We start from the raw sequence: 27,996 nt of genomic DNA, 5'->3' as shown, positions 1-27,996 counted from the left end.
GACTGAACCATTGTTGGGAATTGGGCTGCCGACTGTAAGTCATCAATAAATTCTTTTACTATATAGAGACTATCCATAAGTTCTGTGACTCTAGAGAACCCTGACTAATACACTTGGTCAATACTCCCTTCCATTTCACATCTTGCATATACTTTATTCTTGGCCCCTACTGTATAATTCTTGAAGATCTATGCTGTTTTCCCATTTTTCCTTTTTCTAGCTCTCACCATCACTTTTTTATGATAGCTTTAGGATTAACCTGTAGTTCAAGATGCTCTAATACTTCAGAATCCTAAATTATTTATTATTTTAAATTATTTCTTTACTTTATGTGTATTGGTAGTTTGCCAGGATATATGTATGTGTGTCACCTGTGTGCAGTGCCCCTAGAAGTAAGAGGAGGGCATCAGGTTCTGATGGAGGATGGAGTTGCAGACAGGATCCAAACCAGAATTCTCTGCAAGAGATGCAAGCGCTCCTAATTGTTGAGCCATGTATCTAGCCCTTCACTACTTTCTTAACATTCTTGATACTCTTTCATGCTTAGAGTTCATCACTCAAAAAATAAAGGAGCTATGTTTTAACCTCTAAGTTTCCAGTTCTTGTGTCACTTCTAGGGATTTGTTTCTTCAACTACATATTCCTATAGCTCAAGCTGTATTCTTCAGATGGTGTAGGTTAAATTAATGTAAACCATTTTTCTGTTTATGCTTCTCTGATATCTTTGTAGCATATAACACAGCCTCGTGGCAAACAATGGTTCCATTCTGAGTTACAGAGTTATTCATTGTAACGCAGGAGTATATCAACAAACTAAGAAGCCATATTTTGCAATAGTAGTCCTTCTATCAGTTTAGAAAAGCTTACACGTGACTTTTCTTATTAACCTGTATTCCCAGTAAAATAAACTCATTGTATACCTATGACTCCTGCTGAAATTGCAAAACAGTGAAAAAGCATGTGGGACCTGATGACAGAGATCACGGCGCAAGCCAGTCCGTGCCTTTGCTCACTTTACCGTCTGCCTTATGTCACAGGTATTTATAATTCAAAGTGCAAACAAAAGCTCAGGGCAAGGAGGTCTGGTGCTGTGGCCCCTGTTGCATTACACATGATGATACCAAGGAAGGGGAATACCAGTTAACGTTTCTTATTTTCATAGATGCACACTTCTATTAGAGTTCTCTAGAAAAATATAATTAGTAAAAGGACATTTGTTACTTTGTAGTTATTCTTCCCTGAATCAACTTTCCTTCTTATACAAACTCAGGTTTGAAAAGCCAGAGCACTTCAAGAGGAACGACGTTAATTAGCTACAGTGTGGGTGCTGTTGACACCAGTCCTGGTGGAGCCCTGGGAACCTTTGAAGGCTGGAAAGGCTGGGATTGAGGGAGTGGTTCTGGTTCAACTCTATCCCTAAGTATACTCCTTCAGCTAAGTCGCATGCTTTTCATCTGCTTCTTATCTGCAGAGAGGGCCAGGGCAATCATTGAGCCACTCTTCTGCGGTTTGTGCTCTCTTGTGGAATGCCATTATGAAGAACGGCCACCTCTGTAACCAAAAGAAAGCACTCTAATACGTAACACAAAGATGACTTTACCTAAGGTAGCCAGGAAGCCAGGGACCTAATGTGGAATTATTTTAAGGTTAAAACAGCCTTAAAAAGATGGGAGATAACCATGATTTTGTTTATCAATGCTATTTCTTTAGCAGTAGTTAGGATGCTAGGTATCACTGGTTTCTCTCATCAACACTGCAGCCAAATAGATAATTAAATGTGCTATAATCACGTGTCACTAGTATTCCTATATGAGAAGGGGAAAGTTTAAAGTCCATGATACATCCGATTTAGCACCCCCCCCCCCGCCACCATTAGAAAGACAAATACAGTCCTATCACATGGAGAGAGGACAGATGAGTGTTAGCCTTAGGTAAGATCAGCTAGATGAGCCAGAAGCTTGATAACTTTAAATAGCATATCTTGTTTTACATTCTCACACTGAGAATAGAAACTGTTAATCAGTTAGACATTTCCAAGGGCAATCAATTTTGAATCCAAATTAGCATTATATTCTTTTTACTAAGTGACCTTGTGTTAGTTCTCTTCCCAATGACTGGAGAATGCAAGTACAATAGAACTCGGCTGTGTACCAAAAAGTATTCAATGAGAAAATATCCACCAAGAGATATTTTCATGGTCATGTCGCTTTCTAAAATATTGATAGAGGTTCAAACTACTTTCCCCTGAATGGGAATCCCCATCTTTTGTAGCAGGTCCCAGCCTCCCAGCAGATGGTCTTCTAAAGGCTCTCCTTCCTTTTGACTCAGCTATGAGGAGCATTTGATGGTGACTATCAGCTCTGTAAATACTGGAAGTAAGGACTTTGGAAATCAAGGACTTTCTTTTTCTAATTGGAATACTTACATCTGTTTAGCTCAATAAACAAATGAAAAAGATACCATAAAACCAATATAATCTATTTTGTGGTGATAATCTACTTGCTATGGTAGGAAAAGGAGAGAAAGGGGAGGATGAAAGACAGGAAGTGAGGGAGGAAGAGGAAAAACTCGCCAGGCTGAGATGCTTTTCCCTGCTGTCTCTAAGGGCCAGACTCGAGGAGCATAAAATACATACATGAACGTAGAAATCAGACCTCTGGAGTACCAACTTCATTATCTGTTGCAATTTCCAAGGCCCTTTGAAAACTGTGGCTTCACAGTTCCTAGCTTTGTACATTTCTTGTTAACTATATCTACAGCTATGTTTGTTTCCCGGTACCCGGTTACAGTGAGTCTCTGCCCTGCTGTGAAAGGGTGTGTGTCCCGTGGGTGGGACCCTCCTGAAGCAGGTCATCACTGCTGACTCAACCTCCTGCGAAGGATGGCTGTCAACCTCTGCCTGGCCTCGTTTACTGAAATTGCTCGGCCCCTGGGAGGATATGCCTGGGAAAGGGCGGGCAGTCCCGAGCTGCTGACCTTCTTGAGCTTATCTGGGGTCGGGGAAGCTGTGGGTTTTGGCAGTCCACGCAGGCTGGGTGTGCCGGTGCCTCGTCCACAGTTCTGTCTCCCACTGCTTAGCTCGCGGTGATTACTGACTGCCGAGGCAGGGTAGGTTAGGGTGCCCTTATTGAGGGAACACGGTAAGTTTCCTCCGCTCCTCCTGAGCTCCAGGAGCTGTTCTTTGGCTTGACTCAAAGCCTCCGTTAGTTCAAAGCGTTCTTCACACTCTCTGCGCACGGTTTCCTGGAGAAAAGTGTTCTGAAAAGAGATGAGGAAAAAGCACCCCTGACTTTAAACAGTTTATGTAAGTGGAGCGTTACTGACAATTTAAATCAGAACTGAGCTGCAGGTCAGAGGCTGTATTCTCTGTCTCTTTTAATACTCTACCCCATGAGACAGAGAAATGAAAAATAGAGTGTGAGACTGGAAAGGACACTAACAGAACATTCAGCCCCTTGCCCTTGTAGGTGAGGTGGAATGACTGTCCAGGGATTCCGTAGATGGTACGGTGGGACTGAGTCCTCATCTGTATTTGCCCTGCATACACACATAGTTCCCATTCATATATATTTTAAGCAATTGGTCTAGTATTTGCCTCTGCTTGTTTTTAATTTTTTTAGAGGAATTGGAAACTATTGGCATTTGTGACTTTGTCGTCTGGCTTTCATCAACTCAACCTGAATAGTTGTTGGAAGTCAGGGGTGGGGGAAGTATCAAGCCGCTAGCGAGGCAGATTGATTGATAAGGTGCTGTGTTAGAGCCATCATGTTCACTGCTCCTGACATATTCAACACAGAAAGACCCAGAAGCCCCGGTTTGTTACATAACTTGTTCAGAGCAACCGGCTCTGAAGTGGTGGAGGCCTGCTGCCTCCTAGCCCTGTGCCTGTATGAGGCACGTGCTTCATTAATATTGCAGGCATATACACTTCATGTCTAGGACATCAAGGAGATAGAAACTGGGAAGATGTTTTCATCTGATTTCCTCAAGAATTCTAAACGCTATTAATTTGACCTTTCTTTTAAAAAGGAGTCTACTGTATTTTTAAAATTTATTTACAGTATCTACATATATGTAAAGTACTATATACATCGATATTTATCTATATGTATACACATTATTTATACATTCAATACGCGGGCAAAATGTGTAGAAGTAATCAAATTTAAGTTGTTTTCAATTAATTAGTATAAAGTACCCTAGCTTAAGCAAACTTTGAAGAGTCAGGTTTCATTCATACACACACACACACACACACATACACACACACACACACACGGGGATATGCAGGAGTAACAGGTGTATAATATGAAAAGTCAAGATGGGGATGGCAGGGGTGCTCATTAGAGAAAAGTAAGATCTTATCAACTTACTGCACTTGAATTTGAGCTTCAAAGGAAAGTAATACTCTACAGACCCGAGGCAAGTCCCTTAGAAAATGGCTTCGGGCAAGTGGCAAGGGGACTGGAAAGGTAGAGGAAGAGAAAGGCATTGGCAACAGCAGGTGCAGCTGAGCACAGTGCAGAGCCAGCAGACTGCTTTCCAGTCAGAGAGGGCTGAACCAGCCAGCAAGCTCTCAGCTTGCACGTTCCAATGACTCCTGGCCATGGTCCAGCTGAGAGGAAGATCAGCGAGGGAGGGAGGGAAAGGGCTGCTGACTGTCTCAGTGTGAGGCCAGCCACTCTGCAACTCATCCTTCACCACCATTAGCTTTCAGAACAAAGCATTAATTCTTTCTATTATTTCCCAAACCAGGGGGGCCTCGGAACTGAAGACAGGCTCCACAACTGGGACTTCCACCTGTGCCAACACTGATTTTTTGGGTGGATATCCTAATACCCTCATTTTCTCTGCCTAGTTTTCTCTGCTGACTTTACCAAGTCTTCCCCTAAATAAATACTACATCGCAGTTTTAGGCATCATAATTTCTTCAATTATAGGGTAAAATATGGAAACAGAACATTGGAAAGTTTAGGAAATTGTTATTTGAGGAATGGAGTGTGCCAGCACATGAAGGTGACGTGGACATGACACAGCAGACACATTAGTGGAAAATTCCATCCTGTGTGAGGAGCATCACTGCTGAGGCTACATTGTTTTCAGAACTTAGGCAAGAGGGCTGGGGTATGCAGACTCTTTTGTCTGTCTATGTCTCTGGTTGATTGGTTGGTTGGTTTGGTTTTGAGACAGACTCTTACTTTGTACCATCTCTGCCTGTCCTGAAACTCACTCTGTAGACAAGGCTGGCCTCAGACTCAGAGATCACCATCTGCTTCTGTGCCTGTGCCTGTGCCCNCCCCCCCCCCCCTTCCCAAATGCCGGCACCAAAGGCATACGTGCATGTGTTATTACATCTGGCTGTGGCAGACTTGTAATATGTAGTTTTATTGACTAACATGAAAATATCTGTAAGCTAGAGTATGCTTGATGAGGCTGGAACTCCCCAGCCGACATGAGAATGGCCAGTGAGGCCACTGTTCTCGACGAGTCTGAGATAAGATGATCTTGAGCTACATTTTACCATAGCATGGTCAAGTAGTTATTACTAGATTGCAACAGACCTGGAAGTCAAAATGAAATGGCAGGCATGTACCAGGTAAAGAAGGCAAAGTGGGGTTCCCAAGCCGAGAGGGCAGCAAGAGAGACACATCCACAATGGAACACGGCAGCTAGAAGACTCAGCGTATAGACACAGGAGGAGAGATCAGCACTGAGGTAGGAGGAAGTGAGCGAGGCACATAAGAACCTTGGCAGTGTGTTATTGCTAGAGATTTTACTTGGCTCTGAGAGGGCCAGCTGGATCATGGGAAGATATTTCAAGCAGGGCACTGGCACGGTCACACTGGCATGGAAAGAAGCTCGCCAGGCCAGCTTTGTGAAAGTCATTGCAGGGTGGGAAACAGAGTACAGCAGGGACTCAAAGCTTTCATAGAGGAGGTTCTGTCCTGAGCCCTGGGTGAGTGTGGCCTAGGGAAGAGAGAATTACTGCTCTGGTCCTAAGGCCCATCCATTGGTGTTGAGCACTGTCTACCCGCTGCCTCAGACAAAAAGCCAATTCAATTGGACTTAAAATAATTCACTGCCTAATTGCACTCCCACTGAGTCTGTAGGTAAAAGATTAAAATGTAAATCAGCTTACCCATGTACTTAAACTTTCTAATATTAAAAGTGGCCAATTTCCCACATTTTGAAAGGTATGAGTGACTGGTTTATATGTGTTGCCATTTTTACCCTTAGAAACAGCTGAGTGTTTTGAGTTTCAAACACAGAGAAGAAGCAAGAGAAGGCTTTGCTGAGTGGCCTGATTATTGTGAAGGTGAGAATCCTGGTTGTGGAGTTTCTGAATCAGCTGTATTTGGCAGAGCGGGGCAGAGATGGGGGATGCCAGGAAAGAAGGCTTCATTGAAGAAGAGGCACAGATGGTCTTGTTCATGGTTTACACGAGGTCCTGCCCAGTCACACGATGATAGAGGACACAGTTTTTGCCAGCTCTAACCAGAAAGAACTCAGGACAGTGGGTGTCCAGCCAGCTGGGTCGGGGAGGATGGGGGGCACCTGAGGTGATGGAGGTTTGGTGGACAAGGTGTGGAAACTAGACAGATGAGTAAGAGCTAGCAAAGGATGTGCCCCGCCTCCACCCAGCCAGTCAGCCCAACACTGCAGATTAACAATGGAAATGGCTTTTTGGTAAACTAGGAATGAGAAACTAAATAAAATTTTAGGAATGTCAGGAAGAAGTATTAAAATTATATACCCATGCTTACAAACACAATAAAACCAACTATTATAAGCTTCTCAGAATAAAAGTCATAGAAATAATAAAATACCTCAGAATAATGGTCTTCGAGAGCCAGTTTTTCAAGATGAGGGAGAAGAGCCTAAAACACACATAATTTAGGATTTCCTGTTCTAAATCAACAATCCACTTTTAATATCTTCTCACCATTAATTAAGTAAAACAAAGCAATGTCTCCATATTTCTTCCCAATGTGTCACTGTCCCGACATCGCCTTCCTTCTTTACAGGCAGAGATGCCCTTGCTGAGCCCACATCTGCGCATGCTCTGTGGCCAAATTCTTGGGTTCTCAGCTCATCTGTTCCCCGCTGTCAGCCAGCCAGGCCTAAGCCTGATCCTTAAACACTTTACTCTTTGAAAGAGAAAGCGATGCTGTGATTTCACGTCTCAGGGTTGAGAATCACTTGTTGGATAACTTACTGACTGGACTTGGGTTTCTTATTCTCCTACATAGAATTATCAGAGAGGAGCATGCTGGTTTTTTCTATATCAATTACATATGCATTTGAAGTGCATAAATACGTACTCCCAGATGAAGAAAATCCCTTCTGAAAATAAGCCATTTGTGCTTGCAAATGCTATGTATTCATAAAATTCCACTTTGCAGGTTTACATAAATCCATCATCATCAAAGCTTTGTCAAATTTTTCCCATGTAAATGCTTTTTGAAGCAGATTTCATATTTGGAAGCAGTTTTAGATATCAAAAGGCTTAAGATCACTCACGATCCCAATATTTTAGAAGGTTACATAAGATCCGTACTCAGTTCCTCTGACGCCCCACAGCTCACTACTGTGCTAACAGTCTGGAGACACCGTCTCCCGAGTCTGCAGCACATAGCTTTGATTTATAATTTCTCTTATTGTTTCTTAAGTGAAAGCAAACACAGGGTGCCGAGGAGAAGCAACCTAACAATAAAAACAGGTGTGTTGCTGCAAATATTGACTGTCAACCCTTCAGCCACAACTATGACATGTGAATGCTCTCAAAAGGAAAACACTGCAAGTCAACACACTTGGTGACTAAATCTGGCTGGACTAACTATGCTTTCATTTATTGCTGGTTGCTGTCCTTCATATTAGAGACAGTTCTAAAATATTAAGTGGTCTTTGCCTGTTTATGATTAAAGAATGAGTTCCCAAATGGCACATGGTGTGTGTGTGTTTGTACTGTAGGGTTATGGGCTAGCACATTTCTGGGCTGGTAGACTGGACATGGATATAGCCATTGTCTTAATACCCCAACTGCCAGCACACATGGACTCTTCTAAGTTCTTGGCTGTTTGGACTGTGGGAAAGGAGTTTGTGACAAGGACCGGCTATCTCCCACCTGTTCCCTACAGCTCTTGTTCTAGTCTTTGCTCTGATGTATTCTCACACACAGTGCATTTCTCATTCTGCTAGAGAGAACACATCAGGTGTCTTCCTAGGCACTGGGTAGTGGCACTGGGGGGCTGTGTGTCCCTAAAAGTCATTTTGCTCCTTTTACTCTCAATCAGTCCTATTTTGGGCTCCATTCTTTAATCCTGTTTTCAGAGATATTTTGTGTCTCCCTTTTCTGAGTCTCCCTGTAGTAGTTCCATGTAATTACGTTTCTTCTTTGGGATCCCCTCATTGACAACGGGCAATAGATTTCACTTTTTATTTTGTGGCAGTGCGGTAAGGTAGGGACAAACACAGCCATTCCATTCTTCGTGGAATTCTCCATGTTTAACCAGCAGTGCTGTTTTCTATTTTTAAACTTGTTAAACTACCATTAGATGGGCCATAAGAACTGCAAAATTTGACACCTCTGCTCCTCTGTCTTAGTCAGGGTTTCTATTCCTGCACAAACATCATGACCAAGAAGCAAGTTGGGGAGGAAAGGGTTTATTCGGCTTACACTTCCACACTGCTGTTCATCACCAAAGGAAGTCAGGACTGGAACTCAAGCAGGTCAGAATGCAGGAGCTGATGCAGAGGCCATGGAGGGATGTTCTTTACTGGCTTGCCTCCTCTGGCTTACTCAGCTTGCTCTCTTATAGAACCCAAGACTACCAGCCCAGAGATGGTCCCACCCACAAGGGGCCTATCCCCCTTGATCACTAATTGAGAAAATGCCTTACAGTTGGATCTCATGGAGGCATTTCCTCAACTGAAGCTCCTTTCTCTGTGATAACTTCAGCTGTGTCAAGTTGACACAAAATTAGCCAGTGCACCCTCTTACTTTCTTTTCTATGGTCTTCAAACAACAAAAAGGTTGAGTTCTCTGTTTTCCTTTGGATTTCCTTTAAACAATTGCACTCTTTCTCTAAATCCCAAGATCACCATGAAGCTTCTTATATTGGGCCACATTGTCTTAAAGGAATCCCTGTGGAATTTACATGACCCAAGGACCACTGTTACCAAAAGCACGCCTTGTTTTAATTTGGTGTTAATGACAATGAGCTACTTGCTAACGTTAACTTCCTGTTCTTGTTTGTTTTGTTTTTGCTGTTTCACTTTTTTACTGTGTGTGTCTTTTTCCCAGTAAGAACTTCCTGAAGTCTTGTTTAGACTCACATTTCCGGTGCTTTTGTTTTCCATCCCTTCTTCACCTTCTGTTACTGTGTCACTTTTCAAGTCCCTACACTGAGGAAGGCCCAGCTTGCCTGTCAGAGGCTTCAGCTTCCTCCTTACCCTTTCCACAATTGAAACAAATTCCACTCACTCTCTGGCCTCTTGAGAGAGCACAGGACTTCCTGACCTTCATTCGCCTCCTTAGGAGGGCACTAACTTATCTTTATTCTAATGGGATTTCTTTCTCCAAGTAATTACAGCTTTTAAATCTCCAGAATCCAAGGAACTTAAAGTGTCTGAAGAACATGATGAAAAACACACAGAACTTTCCGTTTCATATGACTTTATTTACAGCTCACATTCTTTCTGCTCATAAACTCTACTACTTTCATTGGCTCATTCCCTGTTTTATAAGCATATTCTGTACTTTGGCATGTTTACCTAGAGAAACAGCCTTAGATATTTACTTATATTTCAGTTCTCGTTATTTAATTTGAGGTGACATTTTGGTAACCTCTGATGGAAAACTTAGTCTACTTGTCCCTCCCCTGGAAGGAAACTGTCCTGTGGGATTCTTTCATTATTTTTATTTTATGAACAACAGTTTCTCCCCTCTAGTAACGAGCCATGACTATTTTCACACAAACCTAATATCTTTTTATATTGTAGAAATTCATATTTTATTTTGTTTTAGTGTGTGTCTGTGCACTCCATGTGTGTAGGCGTCCTTGAAGGTCAAAAGAGGCATCAGATCCACTGGAACCAGAGTTACAGGCAGTTGTGAGCTGCGCCTGAGTGCTGGGAATTGACCCCTGTCATCTGGACGAACAACCTTGGCTTTTCACTGCTGAGTCATGGACTTCTCCAGGCCCAGAAGCCATATTTTTGAAAATGACATCTGTCTTAATACCTTTCACAGCTAGGAGTCTTGTGAGATGAGCTCTCCTTAGCTCTCTGATCTGGAAAGAAATCCACCTTTCCTTTTTAGTTTTGCTAACATCACCTCCAGATGGTGTGGTCAGAAGATGCAGTGTAGACTTGCGTTTGAATAGCTGGTTTCTAGTTGGTGGAATTTTTGAGAAGGATGGCCCTTCTCAAACAATTGTTTGAGGAGGTGTGGCCTGGAGAAGATGTGTCACTACAGGGTAGGCTTTGAGGTTTCTAAAGATTTGTGCCATTCCCAATGTCTCTTTCTACCTCCTGCTTGTGGATCAAGATCTGAGCCTTCAGCTGCTGCTCCAGCCATCTGTCTTATAGAGATATCTCTTGTACTGCATGGAACAAATCAAACGTTGTCAATAAAAGTCTGATTGGCAAAAGAGCTGAGGCAGGAATGGAAGGTGGGACATCTGGCAGGGGAAGAGAGGGATTCTGGGATTGAGTCAGAGTGGAGATTTTGCCCTAGACACAGAATAAGACTGTCATATGAAATTGACAACCACGAGTTAGAATTAAAAAGAAAAAAGGGTAATTAAGATATGAGTTAGTTGGAGAACAGAGCCAAAGCTATTGGCTTAAACATTTTTTTTCATATATAAAAAAGTCTCAGAGTTGTTATTTCTGGGAACAAAGTAGATGGATGGAAAATTTGAGGTTGCAGATGGCTTAACAGTATCTCCATGCCCTTGCTCCACCACCATAAGTGTAAGGTCTCTGAAGGTGTAAGGTCAACTAAACTTATTCTTTTATTGCTCTGATCATGGTGTTTAATTACAGCAACAGATAACAAATCACAGCAAAAGCAACACATAAAGGAGCTTTCGATGGTCCAGGACTACTTGTCTGATAGTCACATCTTGGGTACTTGCTCACTATGCATGTGAGTTGGACTTACTGGCTCATTTGTAATAAATAGAACATGAAGAAAGGCATGAGCTGTCCCTTCTGGGTTACCTAAGGACTGTGGCTTCTGTCTTGGCACCCTTTCTCTACTGGTTCTGAGGGAAGCCAGCAGACAATGTGAGTTCTTCTATGGAGATGCCCATGTGGCACAGCATTGAGGGATGCCATGACCAAAAGCCACATGTTCTCTATTAATAGCCCATGAGACTATTAACCTGTTAATATAACTTTGCCCATACCAGTGAGCTAGAAGCCCAGCTTATCATCGCTGAGCCTCTAGCTGAGATTATTACAACTTAGGCACCCTCACACCAACCTCATAAGAGATACCGAACCAGATCCAGCTAGACTATAACAGCTTCTTTATCCACAGACAGGAGGGGCTGGAGAGATGTCTGGGTGGCTCGGCAGGCCTTCTGTACCATCACGAGGACTTCAGTTTGAACCCTATCATCCATGCAACAAGCTAGATGGTTTGCACACAGCTGTAACTCCATCACTGTGGTGGCAGAGACAGGAGGAAGGTCGGGGCTTGTTGGCTTAGCTGAGGACACCTCCTTGACAGCCCCAGGTACAGGGAGACATTCTGTCTAAAACAGACTAAGAATGACAGACAAGAACACCTGACACCCTCTTCCGACCTTCACTGGTGAGCACAGTTGTGTGCAGCAGGACCTATAGACATATACTCACACAGACACAAATGCACACATAAATATAAGTAAATAAATCTTTCGAAAAAGAAGTGAGACTATGAACTCTTATTGTTTGAAGTCACTGTCTTTGAGGGCAATTTAGCAAGTAGCGATAAATTATAGACTTGTAATATAGGGTGTCTCTACCCTTCCGTGTAAGGTTTCATGTGATAAATTTCTGTGTAGGTCATTTCTTTAACATTTCCCAGGAGTTAGTTACCATTTTTTCATAATTATACCACTGTTTTATCTAGCATAGTGCTCAAAACCTACATAGATGATAACTTGCATTTTTAAAAATTGGCCTTCTTCTTTTTTCTGTTTACTTGTCCTCTGGATGGGTCACTTCTTACTCTTTTTGCACTGCCATTTTTTTTTTTTTTTTTGGCTTCAGACTTGCTAGTCCAGTGACTTGGCCTTTCTCTCCCTTCGCCCACTGTTGTCCATGGGAATGTTAGTATGGACCCAGTAGAAGTGAGTGAGCAGCTCCTCTTTCCTCAGTTTCTCCAGTGTGCTCCTCTCCTGCCTGGCCTGAGCTGCTGTCCCTCACGAGCTCACTGGCTGCCCTCTGGGGGCCCCTCCTCCCCAGCCCAGGCTGGATTGGATTTACTCTTTTCTGTTTGTTTGTTTTGGTTTTGTTTGCTTTTAGAGTAAAAGTAAGTAATCTTGACTAGGAGATATTATGGGCTAAGCCTGAGGTTGCCCTGAAATTTAGAATCAAAAAGTCTTCCTGGGCTGGGCGGTGGTGGCGTACACCTTTAATCCCAGCACTTGGGAGGCAGAGGCAGGCGGATTTCTGAGTTCGAGGCCAGCCTGGTCTACAAAGTGAGTTCCAGGACAGCCAGGGCTATACAGAGAAACCGTCTTAAAAATAAATAAATAAATAAATAAATAAATAAATAAAATGTAAAAAGTCTTCCTGGAATAGGAATCTTTGTCCCTCTGAGACTCGAGTCTGAGTCTTGCCTCTCTCACTGTGCGAGCCTGTGAAACTCTCCAAGCTTGTTTGTTAGCGTCTCACCTGTGACACATAAATAAGGCTACATCTAAAGGTAGACACTGTTCTTATTTAGCACTTTTTCCACCCCGTAGTTCACATTTATGGTGATATAAGCTCTCAGTTTTGGTTGGCAATTTAAATATAGCAAAAAATAGTGTTTATTATTAATAAACAATATTATTGCTAGCACTTTTTATTTGCTTCTTCATTAACGTGCCAATATGGCAGACCAAAATCTTATTTCTCACTGACATTCAAAACCGTTCACTCTTCCTTATATGCTATATCGCTATTATGCGATCAAGTATTATGATCAATTGTTACACTCTTTCTAACATGTTTAGCAATTCATCATAAATAAGCCAGAGATAAAAATTTCTCAATAGAAATAAGCCTACTTCAGAACAAGAAAACACTACTGATATAACTGTGCATATGTAAGGCAGAAGACGAAAGCATATAAGTTGCTTTACAAGTCAGGCTGACAGAGCTGTAAAACATGAAACTCAAATTATCTTTATGTTGTCCATATTTTTTTAAATGTAAGCAACATGTGCTCTGACATTTTCTTAGGTGAAGATTTATTATTAAAGCAAGTAAGATCTAATTGTAAGACTTCTAGGCGTGGAGCTTTTAAGTGATTATTTGCTGCACAGAACTGGTTTCTAGAAAGGGCTCAGCCAAAAATGGGACATCAATATCACACCAATCCCCCCAGGGTCCATGGAACTTGGTGGAAGAGGGAACAGAAAGAGTCTAAGAAATAGGGTTGGGTATTCTCCAGGACACGACAAGACCCTTGTACTTCTGAACTCTGAGGAGGCTGAGACTGTATATATAAGAACCACATAGGATCAGGCCACATGAGCCTCCCAACCCTAGCTGAGAAGCAGTGCTGACAACTGATGGCTACTAGGGGAAAGACAGTCAGCTTTTCTTTAGGGTGTGGCCCCTGGTAGATGGACCAGGCCCCAGTAGATGGCTGCACACTCATGGATACATGGGACTATTATTAAACAAAACAAAACAAAACAAAACACTAGACATCAGGTTGGGAAGAGGGCATAGGGGGATTCCATAGTTGAAATAAGGGAAGGGATGTGTATGATTATGACTAACAGAGATACACAGTTTGTATGTATGAGATTCTCAAAGAATAAATGATACTTAAGAAGAGAACTGTCCTATGAAGCCAAGGGATGCCTGGGAGCCAGGCTGTGTACTCTCTTCTTGACCTCCAACTGCCTGTCACATTTGCGTCTGTCTGTCTGTCTGCCTGTCTGTCTGCCTGTCTGCCTGCCTGCTTTTTAACTGGCCATGCTCCTCAGTGGGGGCTATCTGCTTCCTACCTCTTCCTGTGACTGGTTGAACTGCTGCAGCAGCTGTGTCTGGGCCAGCCTTACTCTTTCCAGCTCGTCTGACTTCTGTTTCATTTCCTTCTTCAACTCTTCGGAAATTGAATCATCATAGCCAGTTTCCTTTTTCAAACGACACTGGAATTCTGCAACCAGATTTTTCAGGTCTTCAATTTCTTTTTTCTTTGATTCAGACTCTTCTGTGTATCGTGCATGGGATTCATGGAGTTTTTCTTGGAGAGAGGCCACTTCCAGCCTCAGGTCTTTTGTAGCATCTGCGATTAGGTCACCTATCTATAAGATAAGTCTCACGTTAGTATACAGACAAGTGTGCTGTTGTTAAGTTTCTTCTAATAAACCAGTGTGCTTGCATCCCATGTCATATATAGGCCTTCAGATTGTTTTAAGGCAACACAGAGTTTTATTTATTTATTTCCCAAAAATGGTATCCTATTAACTACTTGGGCATCTTTGGAAATATTTAAATCTCTGTGATTGAATCCAGCTGCCAAAAGTAACTCAAGTTTTCACAAACAGATGGGAGAGGGCATGGCTGGGCTCTGGAACCTCCAGGTGCCTGACTGGTTTTTGGAGACACAGAAAGAGAACACCACAGTTGTGCCCCATTCACACCAGAACACCAAGTTCTCCTGGGACATATTTTTTCTTTCTTATATATAGACAGAAGTACCCCAGACACTAGCTCAGTCTTCTATAGCTGCACTCTCCCACATCTTGTGATCATAGACATTCTGTACTGTTCTACATGTAATGACAGTGGGGTGCCAGTAAATGTTTAAAAATACCGGCCCCCCACCCCCATCTCTCTCAGGTCAACTTTGTATCTAATTTTAACAGTGAAATCCCTTTACCACTATGGCTGATCTGTCACAGCTGGTGATTTAGCTGGGATGAGCATAGTAGGCTCTGGAAAGCCAGGACTGGCTACAGAGCATTGGCAATTGAACCAATATGTTGGAAGAAGTATCACATTTGAGTGAACTGAACTGAAAGACAAGTGGCCACTCTGGTGTCATTATGGCGGTTCTAGAGAATGCCAGGACACGACGGTGCAAAGGTATCGCTTCTCACCTTACACAAGAACATTAGACAATAATTCAGGGGACCTTCTGCCCAAATCATCCCTTCAGAATGGAAAAGGCTTTTTCTCCTTAGAAAAGAGAAAGTTTAGCTTGATGGCTCATGCCTGAAATCCTAAGCAAGGCAAGAGCCACTGTGGGTCTACGGGCAGCCACAGCTTTGTGGGGAGTGACAGATCAGTGTGAGCTATTGGGTTATAAAATGAAAACGGAAACAAACCATCGGCAAGCAAACAGCAGTAGAACAAGAGCACACAAGAGCAGCCTTGCAGAAGCTCATCTAAGGTCCCTACTTACACTCCAGTAGCAAACGAGCCATGGAAATCTGGAAATGGCACAGGGGAGAGCTCCCAGAGCGCGCTGGACCACTGCTTCAAAACAGTGTGCATCGAAAATGTGTTTCACATGTTAAATTTACATAAGGAATAGCTTTGGGAGGAAATCTATTCACCACCATGAGTCATTTCAGAAATTAATATTCTATTATTTTCAACTAATCCAGAAGAAGGAAGAGAGGGTCACTTGTGTCTAAACAATGGTTTCCTTCCACCCCCACCCCTGACAGAAGTGACAAAGACACAGAGCAAGCTGTCCTTGTGACAGGAGCTTCACAGGGCCACAAAAATATAAGTTTGGATTTTAAAAATAGGAGTTAATGTTTAAAAATCAGACTTCACCTAAAACACTTGAATTTAGAGCTTTTTTAAGTAATGGAATTATTTTGTTTGCATTTCTCTGCCCATGAAGTTCCAGACTATTCAGGACAACCGTAGTCGTGAGCTGAAGGAAGGAAGGAATGGCTACTCTGGGAGCCTTTGGTGCCAGGAGCTCTGCGGGAAGATGTGAGGACCTGTCCCAGACAGACCAGACCATCAGGGGAGCGGTGGCACCAAGTTCCCAGCATATACTTCACTGTTTTAATAGAAATTCACTTTAAAAATTCACAAATTCAAAGATGAAATCATCAAGAATTTCAGGACAGAGCACCTGCAGAGCCCTCTGGGATGGCTAAACTCTCCATCTTCACACAGAAACAGAGGCCCTTGGGCTGCTGGACGCTTGATTAGATTTCTTTATTACGTGTACCATGTGCTGCCTAAGGTCAGTGCCTACGGGCCTGGAGTTGCAGGGTGTTGTGAGCCCTCGTGGAGGTACTTGAGTTTGAACCTCAGTCCTCTGTCACAATAAATGCTCTTACTGCAGAACTCACCCTCTCTAGCCCCTAACATGGATTTTAAAACAGGTTAAAAAATAAAAATTAATATCTTAGTGACATTATCTGTGTGTGTGTGTGTGTGTGTGTGTGTGTACAGGAACTTGTATGCCTTGGTGTATATGGGGACATCAGAGAATACCATGTAGAAGCTGGCTCTCTAATCGCACCATGGTGTCTCAGGAGTTGATTTCATGTTTTTAATAGTGGCAAGTGCCTTCACCTGCTGAGCCCTAACATGGATTCTTAATGAGTATTTTCAAAATATGTTTCACACTGAATTTTGATTCATTCTCTTGCTCTCTGCCTCCCTGTCCCTCCCTTCCTCCCCATCCTTTTCTCCATCTTTACACTTAAGTCATATAAAAGCAGGAATACCTTGCCTAGCTTGGTGGTACACATCTGTAACCCCAACCCTTGGGAGGCTGAGGCAGGAGGATGTAAAACCAACAATCAAGCAACAAAGCAGGGGTACTTCAACAGACTCTGCTTTTTATAGTATTTTAACTCATCCAAAAATGCTTAGAATTAATTAGAATTAAAATATCTTCAGTTAGCCGGGCAGTGGTGGCACACGCCTTTAATCCCAGCACTGGGGAGGCAGAGGCAGGCGGATTTCTGAGTTTGAGGCCAGCCTGGTCTACAAAGTGAGTTCCAGGACAGTCAGGGCTACACAGAGAAACCCTGTCTCAAAAAACCAAAAACCAAAAAACCACAACAAAACAACAAACAAAAACAAAATATCTTCAGTTAAGAAGGTTAAACTCTAGGAAGGAAAGTTTTAATTGTGTGAAATACTTTATTATCTTTTGATGTTGGACTATGTAGCCATGCTAGTTATGAGTCATGCAGTGTAGTCAGTTTTAGAGGTAAGCTGATGTCAGAAGAAAGCAGATGCATACAGAGCTTGGTTGTGTGCCTCTGTAATTTATCTCCAGCATCCTTTCTGAAGAACAGGTAAAGCAAACGATTTATCTGTGTGGGTAGAACAAACGCGTGGAAAAGAAGGCACGCCCGAGGGGAACATGCAGCACGTGTCACAGAGCATGCCCGAGGAGGGGAACATGCAGTGTGTGTCACAGAGCACGCCCGAGGGGAGCATGCAGTGCATGTCAGAGCATGCCCAAGGGGAGAGTGGAGAGTGTGTCATGGAGAGTGTGTCACTGAGCATGCCCGAGGGGAGCACGCCGGCGTGTCCCAGAGCATAGCACCAGCGGTGCTGACGAACCTTCCTCTGCAGGTCCTCATGTTCTTGCTGATACTTCCGGATTATTTCCTGGTGCTTTTCTTTTTCAATGTCAAGTTCCAGTTTAGCTTCCTCCTTAAAGAGAAGAGCTTGATCCTGGAACTCAATGAGATGCCGGGCTCTTTCCTTGCTAAGCTCAGCTTCAATCTGGAAAACAGCATGTCAAAATATACAAAGCTATTTTACCTCGAAATAAGTACATTCAATGTATTCTCAGACTAATCTTTAAAATAGCCAAATATCAAGTTTTTAATTAAGGCATTTAAAATTTTTAGTATTAAAAATGTTAACTTAGAAGTTCTCTTCTCCAAGTTGACCTTGGGTCAAATATTGTAGTAACTAAAACTGAAAACTTAGTAGAGATGACAGTTCTTAGAACTAAAGCTGAGTCATTTATACTTAAAACGACTAAAAGATCTAAAACTGAAGACTAAACTACTAAAAGCATTTACACTGCTAACTCAATCCTCATCAGGAGACCTGAAAAACAAAACAAAATAAAAAAACAAAACAAATACCTTCTACCCCCAAACTGAGGTTAGACTATGCTCAGCTGAAAACAGAACAGAAGCCGAAGTGCCAAGTGTCTCTGTCACATGGCTGGTCACAGGCTGACATGTTAATGCGAGTGAGACTAGAATGAATGGACAACAGCCATCCACATCCCCACATAGACTCCTGAGGAATCCCAGTGCTGGAAGGGCCTTTAGAAAACCCTGGTTCAGTCTCTCATGCCTCATCAACTGTGGAAAAAACAGTAAGGACTTTAATTTGAGATGGCCTTGACACTTGCTGGCTGTGTCCTTAAGTTTGTGACCATAAGCTGTCCTGGTGGGGTTGTAACTAGTTCCTTTGGGGGCCTTTATGAGGATTAAATGAGGCAAAGCATCCATGTAAGGCTGATGCATGGGCAAGAATTCAACAGCCCGTGGAGACGGCCTCCACGGGAAAGCCCTGCAGTCTCTGCCACAGAACTGACATGGAAGGATGTCCCACAGTGCCTCACACATCATGGAACCATAACTCACTTCTTCCCCAGCAGGAGTTTCCATTTCTAAGCATTAAGCAGTTTTTCCTGTAGTTCAGCCAAAATCTTCCTCAATGTGGCTTTTAACTATTGGCTTTGGCTCTGCCTAATAGAGCAAGAGACAAAAAACCTGTAAGTAACCGAGTAACTCACTGCAGATTCCATCTTCTGAGATCAGACATGAGATCCCTGCAGCAGATCAGCTCCAGCTCTACACTGTGCCATGCTAAGACGCAAATTCTATGGGGTGTGGTGAATGCCAGCTAAACTGGGAAGAGACTGTTGACCCCTACTGTTTCTGACTCTGTTTCTGGTCATTTAAAGAAGGAACGAGGTCAACCTGGGTTTCTCACAGGATCCCTGAAACTGAGATACCAGGACACAGAAAGTTTACTCACAACTTTATAGGAAGCCCTTTGGATTACATAATGTGAGCAAGGAGACTCGCCCCTGGCTCAGTAGGATTTACAGCCTGGAGGACAGAACTGCAAAAGTGTAGACACAACAAGAGGAGATATTCTGTCTCTCTCAAAACGCAGTTCTCCATTGTTTGGGGACAGGTTACTAGTGACCTTGAGGGGAAAGAGCACTCGCTGAAGGTCAGACGCGCATGACTGCCTGCCTCCAGGTGGACAACTCCCAGGTAAGAGTCTCAACAATGGCCCTAAAGACTATTTCTCCCTCACTTTCCCTACGTCTGCACACAGAACAGCATATTCCCAGCTATTCCCTCCCCTCCACACCAAACAAAATAAATCTTTGGCCCATTCTCCTATGCCTCTCTTTCCACTACACTAATTCTCCTGAAAAAAAGGCCATTCTCCAATCCATGTTCTGTATGACATAGCATTCTTCACAAAGTATAAGTTATTTTACAATGGTTTATTAATGGTTTCTCCACGCATTAATTTTAAAAAAAAGTCCCAAAACTTCTCATATGAACTTTTTACTAGGCTACCACCAGCCTACAGGGCACCTTTGTGTGGACTGACGGGAACTCCTTTCCTTAAGTGATAAAAATTCCACACTGGGTGTGCTTGTTAAGCACGTGCAGGCTGGACTCCCGCTCTCTTTTCCCTGGCCAGGACTCTGCTAGATGCAGCCTGAACTCTGTATCTTTTGGCTTTTCCATCCTGACTCCCAGTGCTTTAACCATTGACTACTGTGCTTCAGCAAGTTTGGGTGGGGATGGAGAAGCCAACAACTGGTGAGGAAGAGAGTGAGAAGTTCCAGGCAGAACTTAAAGCATTAACAGTTTATAAGTTGCTCAGACACTGGTGTTTTGTTGTGTTTGGGTTTTGGGATTTTTTTTTTTTTTTTTTTTTAGTATGTGCTGATGAAGCAAGCACTTTTTTGTTTGTTTGTTTGTTTGTTTGTTTGTAAGCAACCTGGCTCCTTTATTGCCCAATGTTTTTCTTTCTCCCTCTTTATCTTTCTCCATGCTCCTTCTCCTTTTCCCTTCCCACTCTTCTCCAATTTTTGCACTGGGGCTGGGGGTTGAATCTATGACTCCATGTGAGTTACAAAGAGCTCTGCCACTAAACTGCATCTTCAGCACTTTAAACAACTTTGGAGTACTCTGGGACAAAAGATGTGCCAAGGCATTTAAGTACCAAGTGGTAAATTGAAAAAGAACTGGTATGGTTGATGGGTAGATACCAGAAATTATGTTAGGACAGACTGTATCTTGTACATTTACATAAAGTATGTGGGGCAGGATAAACAACAAACTAGATGAAGGGGCTTAGGAAGAGCCTTTAAAAGATGGAGTTCCTTAATTCTGTTCATGGACAAGGGGTTCCTTAGGAGATGAGTGGGTCCCACCCAAGTGTAGATGAGATACAGAGCTGGTGCAGGAAGGAGAGGGTGAGGTGGCCAGCCCCTTAGTGAGCAGAGGGCTCCGTCATGTCTCAGCACGTGGGGCCTCTCACCTTAGGGCTATTACAGGAAAGGGAGGACAGAAAGAAAGGACTAAAGGGGGGAGTGGAAAAGAGGAAGAGTGGCCGAGCAGTGCCAGTTTGCTTTCAGTGTGCACAAACTGAGAAAGACAAGGAAAGTGATTCTCTTCTGGTGGAATCTCCAAAACTCGAGGGAAGCTGTGACCGGGTGTCATCATAGCACAAGGCTACCAATTCTGTCATGAGAAGAATATGGTCACAGTGAATTACTTAACTATATTACTTACTTACCATTGAGAAGATGAAGTCAGGCAAGTGTCTGCTTATGATTTTATATAAATGAACAGAGTTGCTTAGAAGGCAAGACAAGCTTTGTACAAATTAAATTATTTGGCTGATGGTGCTCAGATAAAGCACAAACTACTTTATATGGAATAACTAAGTTATTTTAGCAATTGTGGGGAAACAGACTTCTTTTTAAAAAGCATAACTATTATGCAAGCTCAGAAATTTCACAAAGTAAACCCTGGGTATAACGCCCAGGCTTTAATTTTGTTTTTCATTCATCTGTGTCCTTTCCTGGTACAACCCCATCCTTGCTAGTGGCTTCTGAGGAACTCCAGAACACTCTAGACGTTCTCCTGGAATTCCTTTTGTGTTTGTTACTGAAACACATTATTGGTATTTTGTAACAATCTGTATCTAATATTGATGTACAAAGTACTATCGTTTCACTATTAGTGAAACGATTTCTAAGTGGATTTCACAGAATTTCTAAGTGGAAATTCTGTGGCTGACTCTGTTACTCTGCCATCCACAGAGGCAATTCCCATGGGAGGATATAACTAACGGTTATTCACCATTACCTTTCAAACCAGTTAGAATTTCAGATGCTAAACCAGGAGTCAGACCAATCATTTCATTGTGAAAATATAACTTCCAAAAATAAAGTGTTGCACTACTTTCCAAGTATTCAGATCAAATACTGTTTGGAGCCATCGTTTCCCATTGTTTAGACCGAGGAGGAGGCTCGGAGGGAGCATGACCTGCCATAATGAAACCCATTATTTTGCATACTAGTAAAAAAAAATGGTAAACGGAGAAAAGCAAGTGAAACAGCTTCAAGGAGCTTAAGCAATCCACCAAGATGATCACCAGCACAGAGGGCAGGTATGTACACCACTGTTCCTGGACTCAATGGCTCCAGGGCCTTGGTTCTTCCATAAAGTCTGTCTTTCCACATCCTACACAGCACAGCCATTAAGGACATGGATTCAATGTTTTGTTTTGTTTTGTTTTTTGTTTCAATAAATGACTCATTTAATTTCAATGTGGTCAGAGAAAATACTTTGTATGTCTTAATTCCTTTAAAATGTGTAACACAAACTATGGTCCATTTTTTGATAAATGCTTCATGTGTACATGAGAAGAATGTGTATAGTATTAGGTAGTAGAGGCACTACACATGTCTTGTCTCAAGTTTGTTATTAGTATTACTAGTTACTTCAGTGTAGCTTTTAAAAATGAATTAATATGCAATTTCCAAACTATTTATTCTTTCTGGTTTTTGGTTGTTTTTAAATTTGTATAAATCATTTTATATTATTAAGAGAAAGATGCTAACTTCTAAACTGTGCATCTCATTTTCTCCTTATAGTTCTACCAGGTTTTGCTTCATGTATTTATATATTGTATATATAATTTTATATGTAATTTTATATATACTGTGTGACTGTGTGTGGTATATATGTGCACCCATGAAAACACATGCAGAAGCCAGAGAGAGACGTTGAGTGTCCTGCTCTCCATCTTATTCCCTTGATGCAGGACCCTTCAATGAATTTGGAGCTACGATGGCAGCACCAAACTGAAGCAAATACCTGTCTCTATTTCCCACACAGTGAGAAGCCATGCATAGCTTTTAACATGGGTACTAGGAATTTAAACTCATTTGAGCATTTAGGATTATTATGTCCTTTTACTAAAAAGACCCTTTATTATTATGAAATGATTTTTGTCCCTGGTAATATCTTTTGTGGATCAAATGCAGGCTCTTGGTCTTTCTAGGTAAGTGCTCTACTACTGAGCGGTACCCCTAGTCTTCTGATGTTTGTCTTTTTAAAAATAATTTTTAAATGTAAATACAAAAAATCAAAGCTGGCTAAAACAATACTGAATAATAAAAGAAGTTCAGGAGATATCACAATTCCCAATTTTAAGTTGTACTACAGAGCTATAGTAACAAAAACAACATGATATTGGCATAAAACCAGACATGTCAACAAAATAGAATCGAAGATCTGGACATAAATCCATACATCTATGGACACATGAGTTTTGGCAGAGAAGCCAGATACACACATTGGGAAAGGCCAGCATCTTCAACAAATGGTGCTGGTCAAACTGGGACACTACATGTAAAAGAATTCAAATAGATCCATACTTACTACCATGCACAAAACTCAACACTAAATGGACCAAAGACCTCAACACAAAACCAGATACACTGAACCTGATAGAAGAACAGAAGAGAAAGTGGAAAATAGCTTTGAATTCACTAGAACAGGAAAAGCCTTTCTGAACAGGATATCATTAACATAGGCACTTACATCAATAATTAACAAATGGAACCTCATTAAACTGAGACGCTTCGGCAAAGGACACTCATCCAGACAAAGTGGCTGCCTACAGAATGGGAAAAGATTCTTTACCAGTATACATCACATAGATGGTTAACTAATATCCAAAATATATACAGCATTAAAAAAACTAGATATCAAGAAAACAAGTAACCCACTTAAAAAATGGGGCAGAGATCTAAACAGAATTCTCAAAAGAGGAATTTCAAATGGCTGAGAAATATAACAACCTTGGCCATCAGGAAAATGCAAATCAAAACCACTTTGAAAATTTATTTTATACCTGTCAGGATGGATAAGATCAATAGAACAAGTGACAGTTCATGCTGGTGAGGATATGGAGTAAAGAAACACTACCTCCATTTCTGGTGGGAGTGCAAACTCATACAGGCACTGTAGAAATCAGTGTGGTGGTTTCTTAGGAAGATGGGACTCAATCTATCTTAAGACCCAGCTACACAACTCCTGGGCATATACCCAAAGGATGCTTCCTCCTGCCACACAGACAAATCAGCCATATTCATTGTTGCTATATTTGTAATAGTCAGAAATTAAAAACAACCTAGATGCTCCTCAACAGAAGAATGGATAAAAAATGTGGTACCTTAACACAACAGAGTAATTGTAAATTCTCAAGTAAATAGAACTAGAAAAAAAATCATCCTTAGTGAGGTATCCCAGACCCAGAAAGGCAAACATGGTATGTATTCACTCAGATGTGGATATTATCTACTAAGTCAATGATAACAAACTACAATCTGTAGACCCAAGAAACTAGATATAGAGTAAGGGACTGGGGGCGGGGAAGGTAGCTCTCATTAGAAAGGAGAAGTAGAATGGATGTGCAGGAGGGGCTGGGAAGAGTGGAGATGAAGGAGGGAATATGGTTAGAGACAGATAAACTAAGGTGCATTTGAGGGGTAGTATGGAAACTTAATGGAGGGGAAGCTTCCTAAAATGTAGACTTATATGAAGGTGATTTAACTAAAATCACCAAATAGTGTGTGTGGGTGTCGGGGGGAACAAGAGTCACAACTGACCATCTCTTGCCACCAAATGAATCTTCTGGTTACAGGACTGGGTTACAGCTAATTGAGTTGTTGGCCAAAAGGGTCCCATGGAACTGATAAACAAAGGCTGTTGCCAAGACTATAGGTTGCTCTCCACAAATTGATGGCCACGCTCTATTGTTGAAGACAACACATACAATTCTTTGAGCATGGAGAAGTTGACCTGGTGCCTACTTAGAACCTTCACTCGTACATTCTAGCATCTTTGGTACAGGAAGGAGCTCTGTTCACTACCAAAAGAGAAACATAAAAATCAACCCTGTCGCCAACCCTTAGATTGACAATGGTGCCCTGCCTGTAAGATGTGCTAGTGCAATGGTGGCACAATGCTTGTGTGACTAACTAACTGCCACCATCCGTGTTCAGTTGTTATGGAGAGACACCAAGGTGAAGGCCACTCTTATAACAGGAAGCATTTGGTTGGGCCTTGCTTACAGTTTCAAAGGCTTCGTCCATTTGTCATCAGAGTGGGAAGGCAGCAAGCAGGCAGACTGGTGCTGAAAAAGAGGCTTGAGAGTTCTACACCGGCTCGGCAGGCAGCTGAAAGAAAGCCACGAGACCCAGTATGGGCTTCTGAAACCCAAAGCCTATCCCCAGCGATGCTCTTCCTCTAATAAGGCCACACCTATTCCTATAAGGCCACACCTCTTAATTCTTTAAAATAATACCATTCCCTGCTGTCCAGGCATTCAAATATGAGTCTGTGGGAGCCATTTTTATTCAAACTACCACATCTGATTTGACTTAAGGCCCACTCCCCGAGATGGAACTCATGTCCAGTACTGCCAGGGTGACCAAAAGCCTGACACAAGACAGCTCAGGGACATAGGCTAAACTAAAACCAACTGTAGTGATAACAACGACTCCTAATGCCAGAGTCCTAGATCAACACCTTGCTCGGTTATCATCAGAGGAGCTTCCTCCTGCAGCAGCTGGAGACAAAGTGTACAGAGACCCACAGCTGGGCATTATGCAGAGGAGAGACCTTGTAACACTAGGTCCTAAATGGGATGGCCCTAGCAAATCCCTCTCCTCAGGGCTCCCGGAACCCTCAGGAAGATGAGGTGGAAAGAGTGTAAGAGCCAGAGGGCACAGAGGATACCAGGAAAATAAGTCCTTCTTAATCAACATGAGCAAAGCTCAGATGAACTCACAGAGGCTGAGAAAGCATGCGCAGGTCTTGCCCTGCACAGGTCCTCCAGCTTAGTGTTGTTATTGGATTCCTGAAGAGCTGAACTTAGTAGAGCTCTGATTTTGGGGTCTCTCTTGGGCTCTTTTCCTTTTGTTTGTTTGTTTTGTCTAATTCCAAAGAGTTAGTTTTTGTTTTATATATCATATTGCATTATACTCTCGTAGACGCCTGTTTTACTAATGAGAGTGAGAAAGGGATCACATCTGGATGGGAAGTGGGGAGAAACTGGGAGGAGTAGAGGGAAGGGAACTGTAATTAATCCATACTGTGTAAGAAAAAAATTATTTTATTTTTAATTATGTATATGTGTCTGCATGTGGGGTTGTCTGCATAAACATGAAAGCCTGCAGAGGCCACAGACATCCGATCCGATGGTGGTGAGCAGCCAATCACTGGTGCTGGGAACTGAACTTGGGCCCTCTATAAGAGTGGCACATAATCTTTACCTCTCTCCATCTGTCCAGCCTCTTGATAGAAAGAAAGAAAGAAAGAAAGAAAGAAAGAAAGAAAGAAAGAAAGAAAGAAAGAAAGGAAGGAAGGAAGGAAGGAAGGAAGGAAGGAAGAAAGAAAGAAAGAAAGAAAGAAAGAAAGAAAGAAAGAAAGAAAGAAAGAAAGGAAGAAAGAAAGAAAGAAAAGAAGAAAGAAAGAAAGAAAAAGAAAAAGAGAGGAAGGAAGAAAGAAATAGAGAGAGAGAGAGAGAGAGAGAGAAAGAGAAAGTTTTTTTGTTTTTTGTTTTTTGTTTCTATTTTTGAGAATTTGGATTACAATGCCCTTTGGTGTGTTTGCTTTCTTGTGCTTGTGGTTTGTTCAGCTTTGTAAATCTATTTCCATTTAACTCATCAACATTTCACCATCATCTATTCAGATACTTGTGTCTCCACTCTCTTCCCTGACCTTCAGGGATTCTAACTGCATGTGTCAGCACACCTGGGCTCCTCTCACAGCCCCACCCCACCGACACTCTGTTTTTTTCTTTCTGAGACTTTAAAAGAAAATCTTGCTTTAATAGAAAAGTGTTTCCCTCTGTTCCCTGTGTTTTTAGGTGCCCTGTACTTGTCCTGTCCGACGTCTCACTTTCTATTCATTCAATACTCCTGTCTGACTGCTCTTACAGCTCTCAGTTTACATCCTGTTTATAGCCTGCATGACTAAACTTAAACACGATAAACTAACTTAACATGATAAAATTTTCCTTTACTTCTTGGACATGGCAAACACTCACATCAACTGTGTTAACGTTATCTTCTAATCTTAGCATCTTTGTCTTCCTGAGTCATTTAAAATATTTATTTTTATGTTATGGCTATAGTGTTGTACTGCACTATGTCAGTGTATCATGTAAGTACAGTACCCATAGATGCCGGAAGAAAGCATCCAATCCCTTGGTACAGAGTTACAGACAGCTGTGAGCTACCATGTGGGCGCTGGGAACTGAACCTGGGTCCTCCGGGAGACTGGGCCAACTCTGCAGCCCATCTCAGTTGATGTCTTTAGTCGCTGACTTTTCTTTTCATTATGAGTTCTATTCTTCTAGTTCTTTCTGTGTATGGAAACTATGGATTAGACACCAGGCACTGTGACTTTGACCTTGGTAACTGCTTGTGCTGCTTGTGCTCATTTCTGTTTGTCTTCCCGAATCTGGATGTTAGTATTCCTGTGAATATGTGTAGATCTACTTGGGGAATGGCAGCATGTCTTAGAGTCAACTTACTTTAGGTCTTCCTTTTGACATTTGTTAGGATCAGACTATCACTGAATCCAGGCCTAACAATGTCTAATAATAGAATGCCAGCTATGGAAAAGCCTTCTGCGTGTCCTGTAGATTACAGGTTTTCTGGTCTGTCTGGTGAAAAGAGGCTAAGGCCTGGTTGTATGTGAGTGTTCAGTTCTTTATTTCTCTCAGATTGGCCTTCCCTGGCTAAAGCTTGCCCACACGAACGCTCTAGACCACTCACCCACACTCCTCCTCTTTAGAATGTTCTTCTGCAACACTACTTTGAGAGTTGTTGCTACTTTAATCTCCGTGGACTCCTCAGTTCAAAGCAAATGCCAAGCCTAACCTGTTCCCAGTCTCCTGTGTCACAGCATGCAGACTGTCATAGTCCATAGTCACAGGACTGTCACCAGCATCCTGTCACTGTTTTCTGTTTTGTGACCCCCTCTGGGGCTTTATTTGTTCAGATGGAAGAGTAAATCTGATCACTGTGACTGTACCCTGGTGAAATGCAGATGTCCCAGACTTTGCACTTAACACTGGAAGACACAGCTAACGTCAGCTCATGTCCTTGCTCTATAGCCTTGATACATACATTACAGGACTTCTCCCAGACTTGTTTATTTTTCATCTGTAAAACTGGAACAATGGTGTCATAAAACTTACAATTAT

The 27,996-nt window shown here is 42.2% G+C and overlaps 1 protein-coding gene across 4 annotated transcripts in view; it reads right to left on the bottom strand.

Annotated features, from left to right (window-relative positions):
• The window catches only part of Lekr1 (leucine, glutamate and lysine rich 1), a 170,139-nt gene that overhangs the window by 4,530 nt on the left and 137,613 nt on the right, over positions 1 to 27,996 (bottom strand). For 3 of the 4 annotated variants that reach the window (XM_029474779.1, XM_029474780.1, XM_021158486.2), the window contains 3 exons: positions 17,767 to 17,931; positions 14,220 to 14,519; positions 2,496 to 3,258 (listed from right to left, as the gene is read on the bottom strand). In XM_029474779.1, coding sequence (XP_029330639.1) covers positions 2,854 to 3,258; positions 14,220 to 14,519; positions 17,767 to 17,931 — 870 coding nt within the window. In that variant the 3' untranslated portion in view covers positions 2,496 to 2,853. Of the gene's footprint in view, positions 1 to 2,495; positions 3,259 to 14,219; positions 14,520 to 17,766; positions 17,932 to 27,996 lie in introns of those variants that run through there. The other variant, XR_003836153.1, reaches the window with a different exon arrangement.

The sequence above is a fragment of the Mus caroli genome, chromosome 3, assembly GCF_900094665.2.
Source record: "Mus caroli chromosome 3, CAROLI_EIJ_v1.1, whole genome shotgun sequence".
Lineage (NCBI taxonomy): Eukaryota > Metazoa > Chordata > Mammalia > Rodentia > Muridae > Mus > Mus caroli.
Note: the sequence above shows the minus strand (reverse complement) of the source record. Positions and strands in the feature narration are given on the sequence as shown.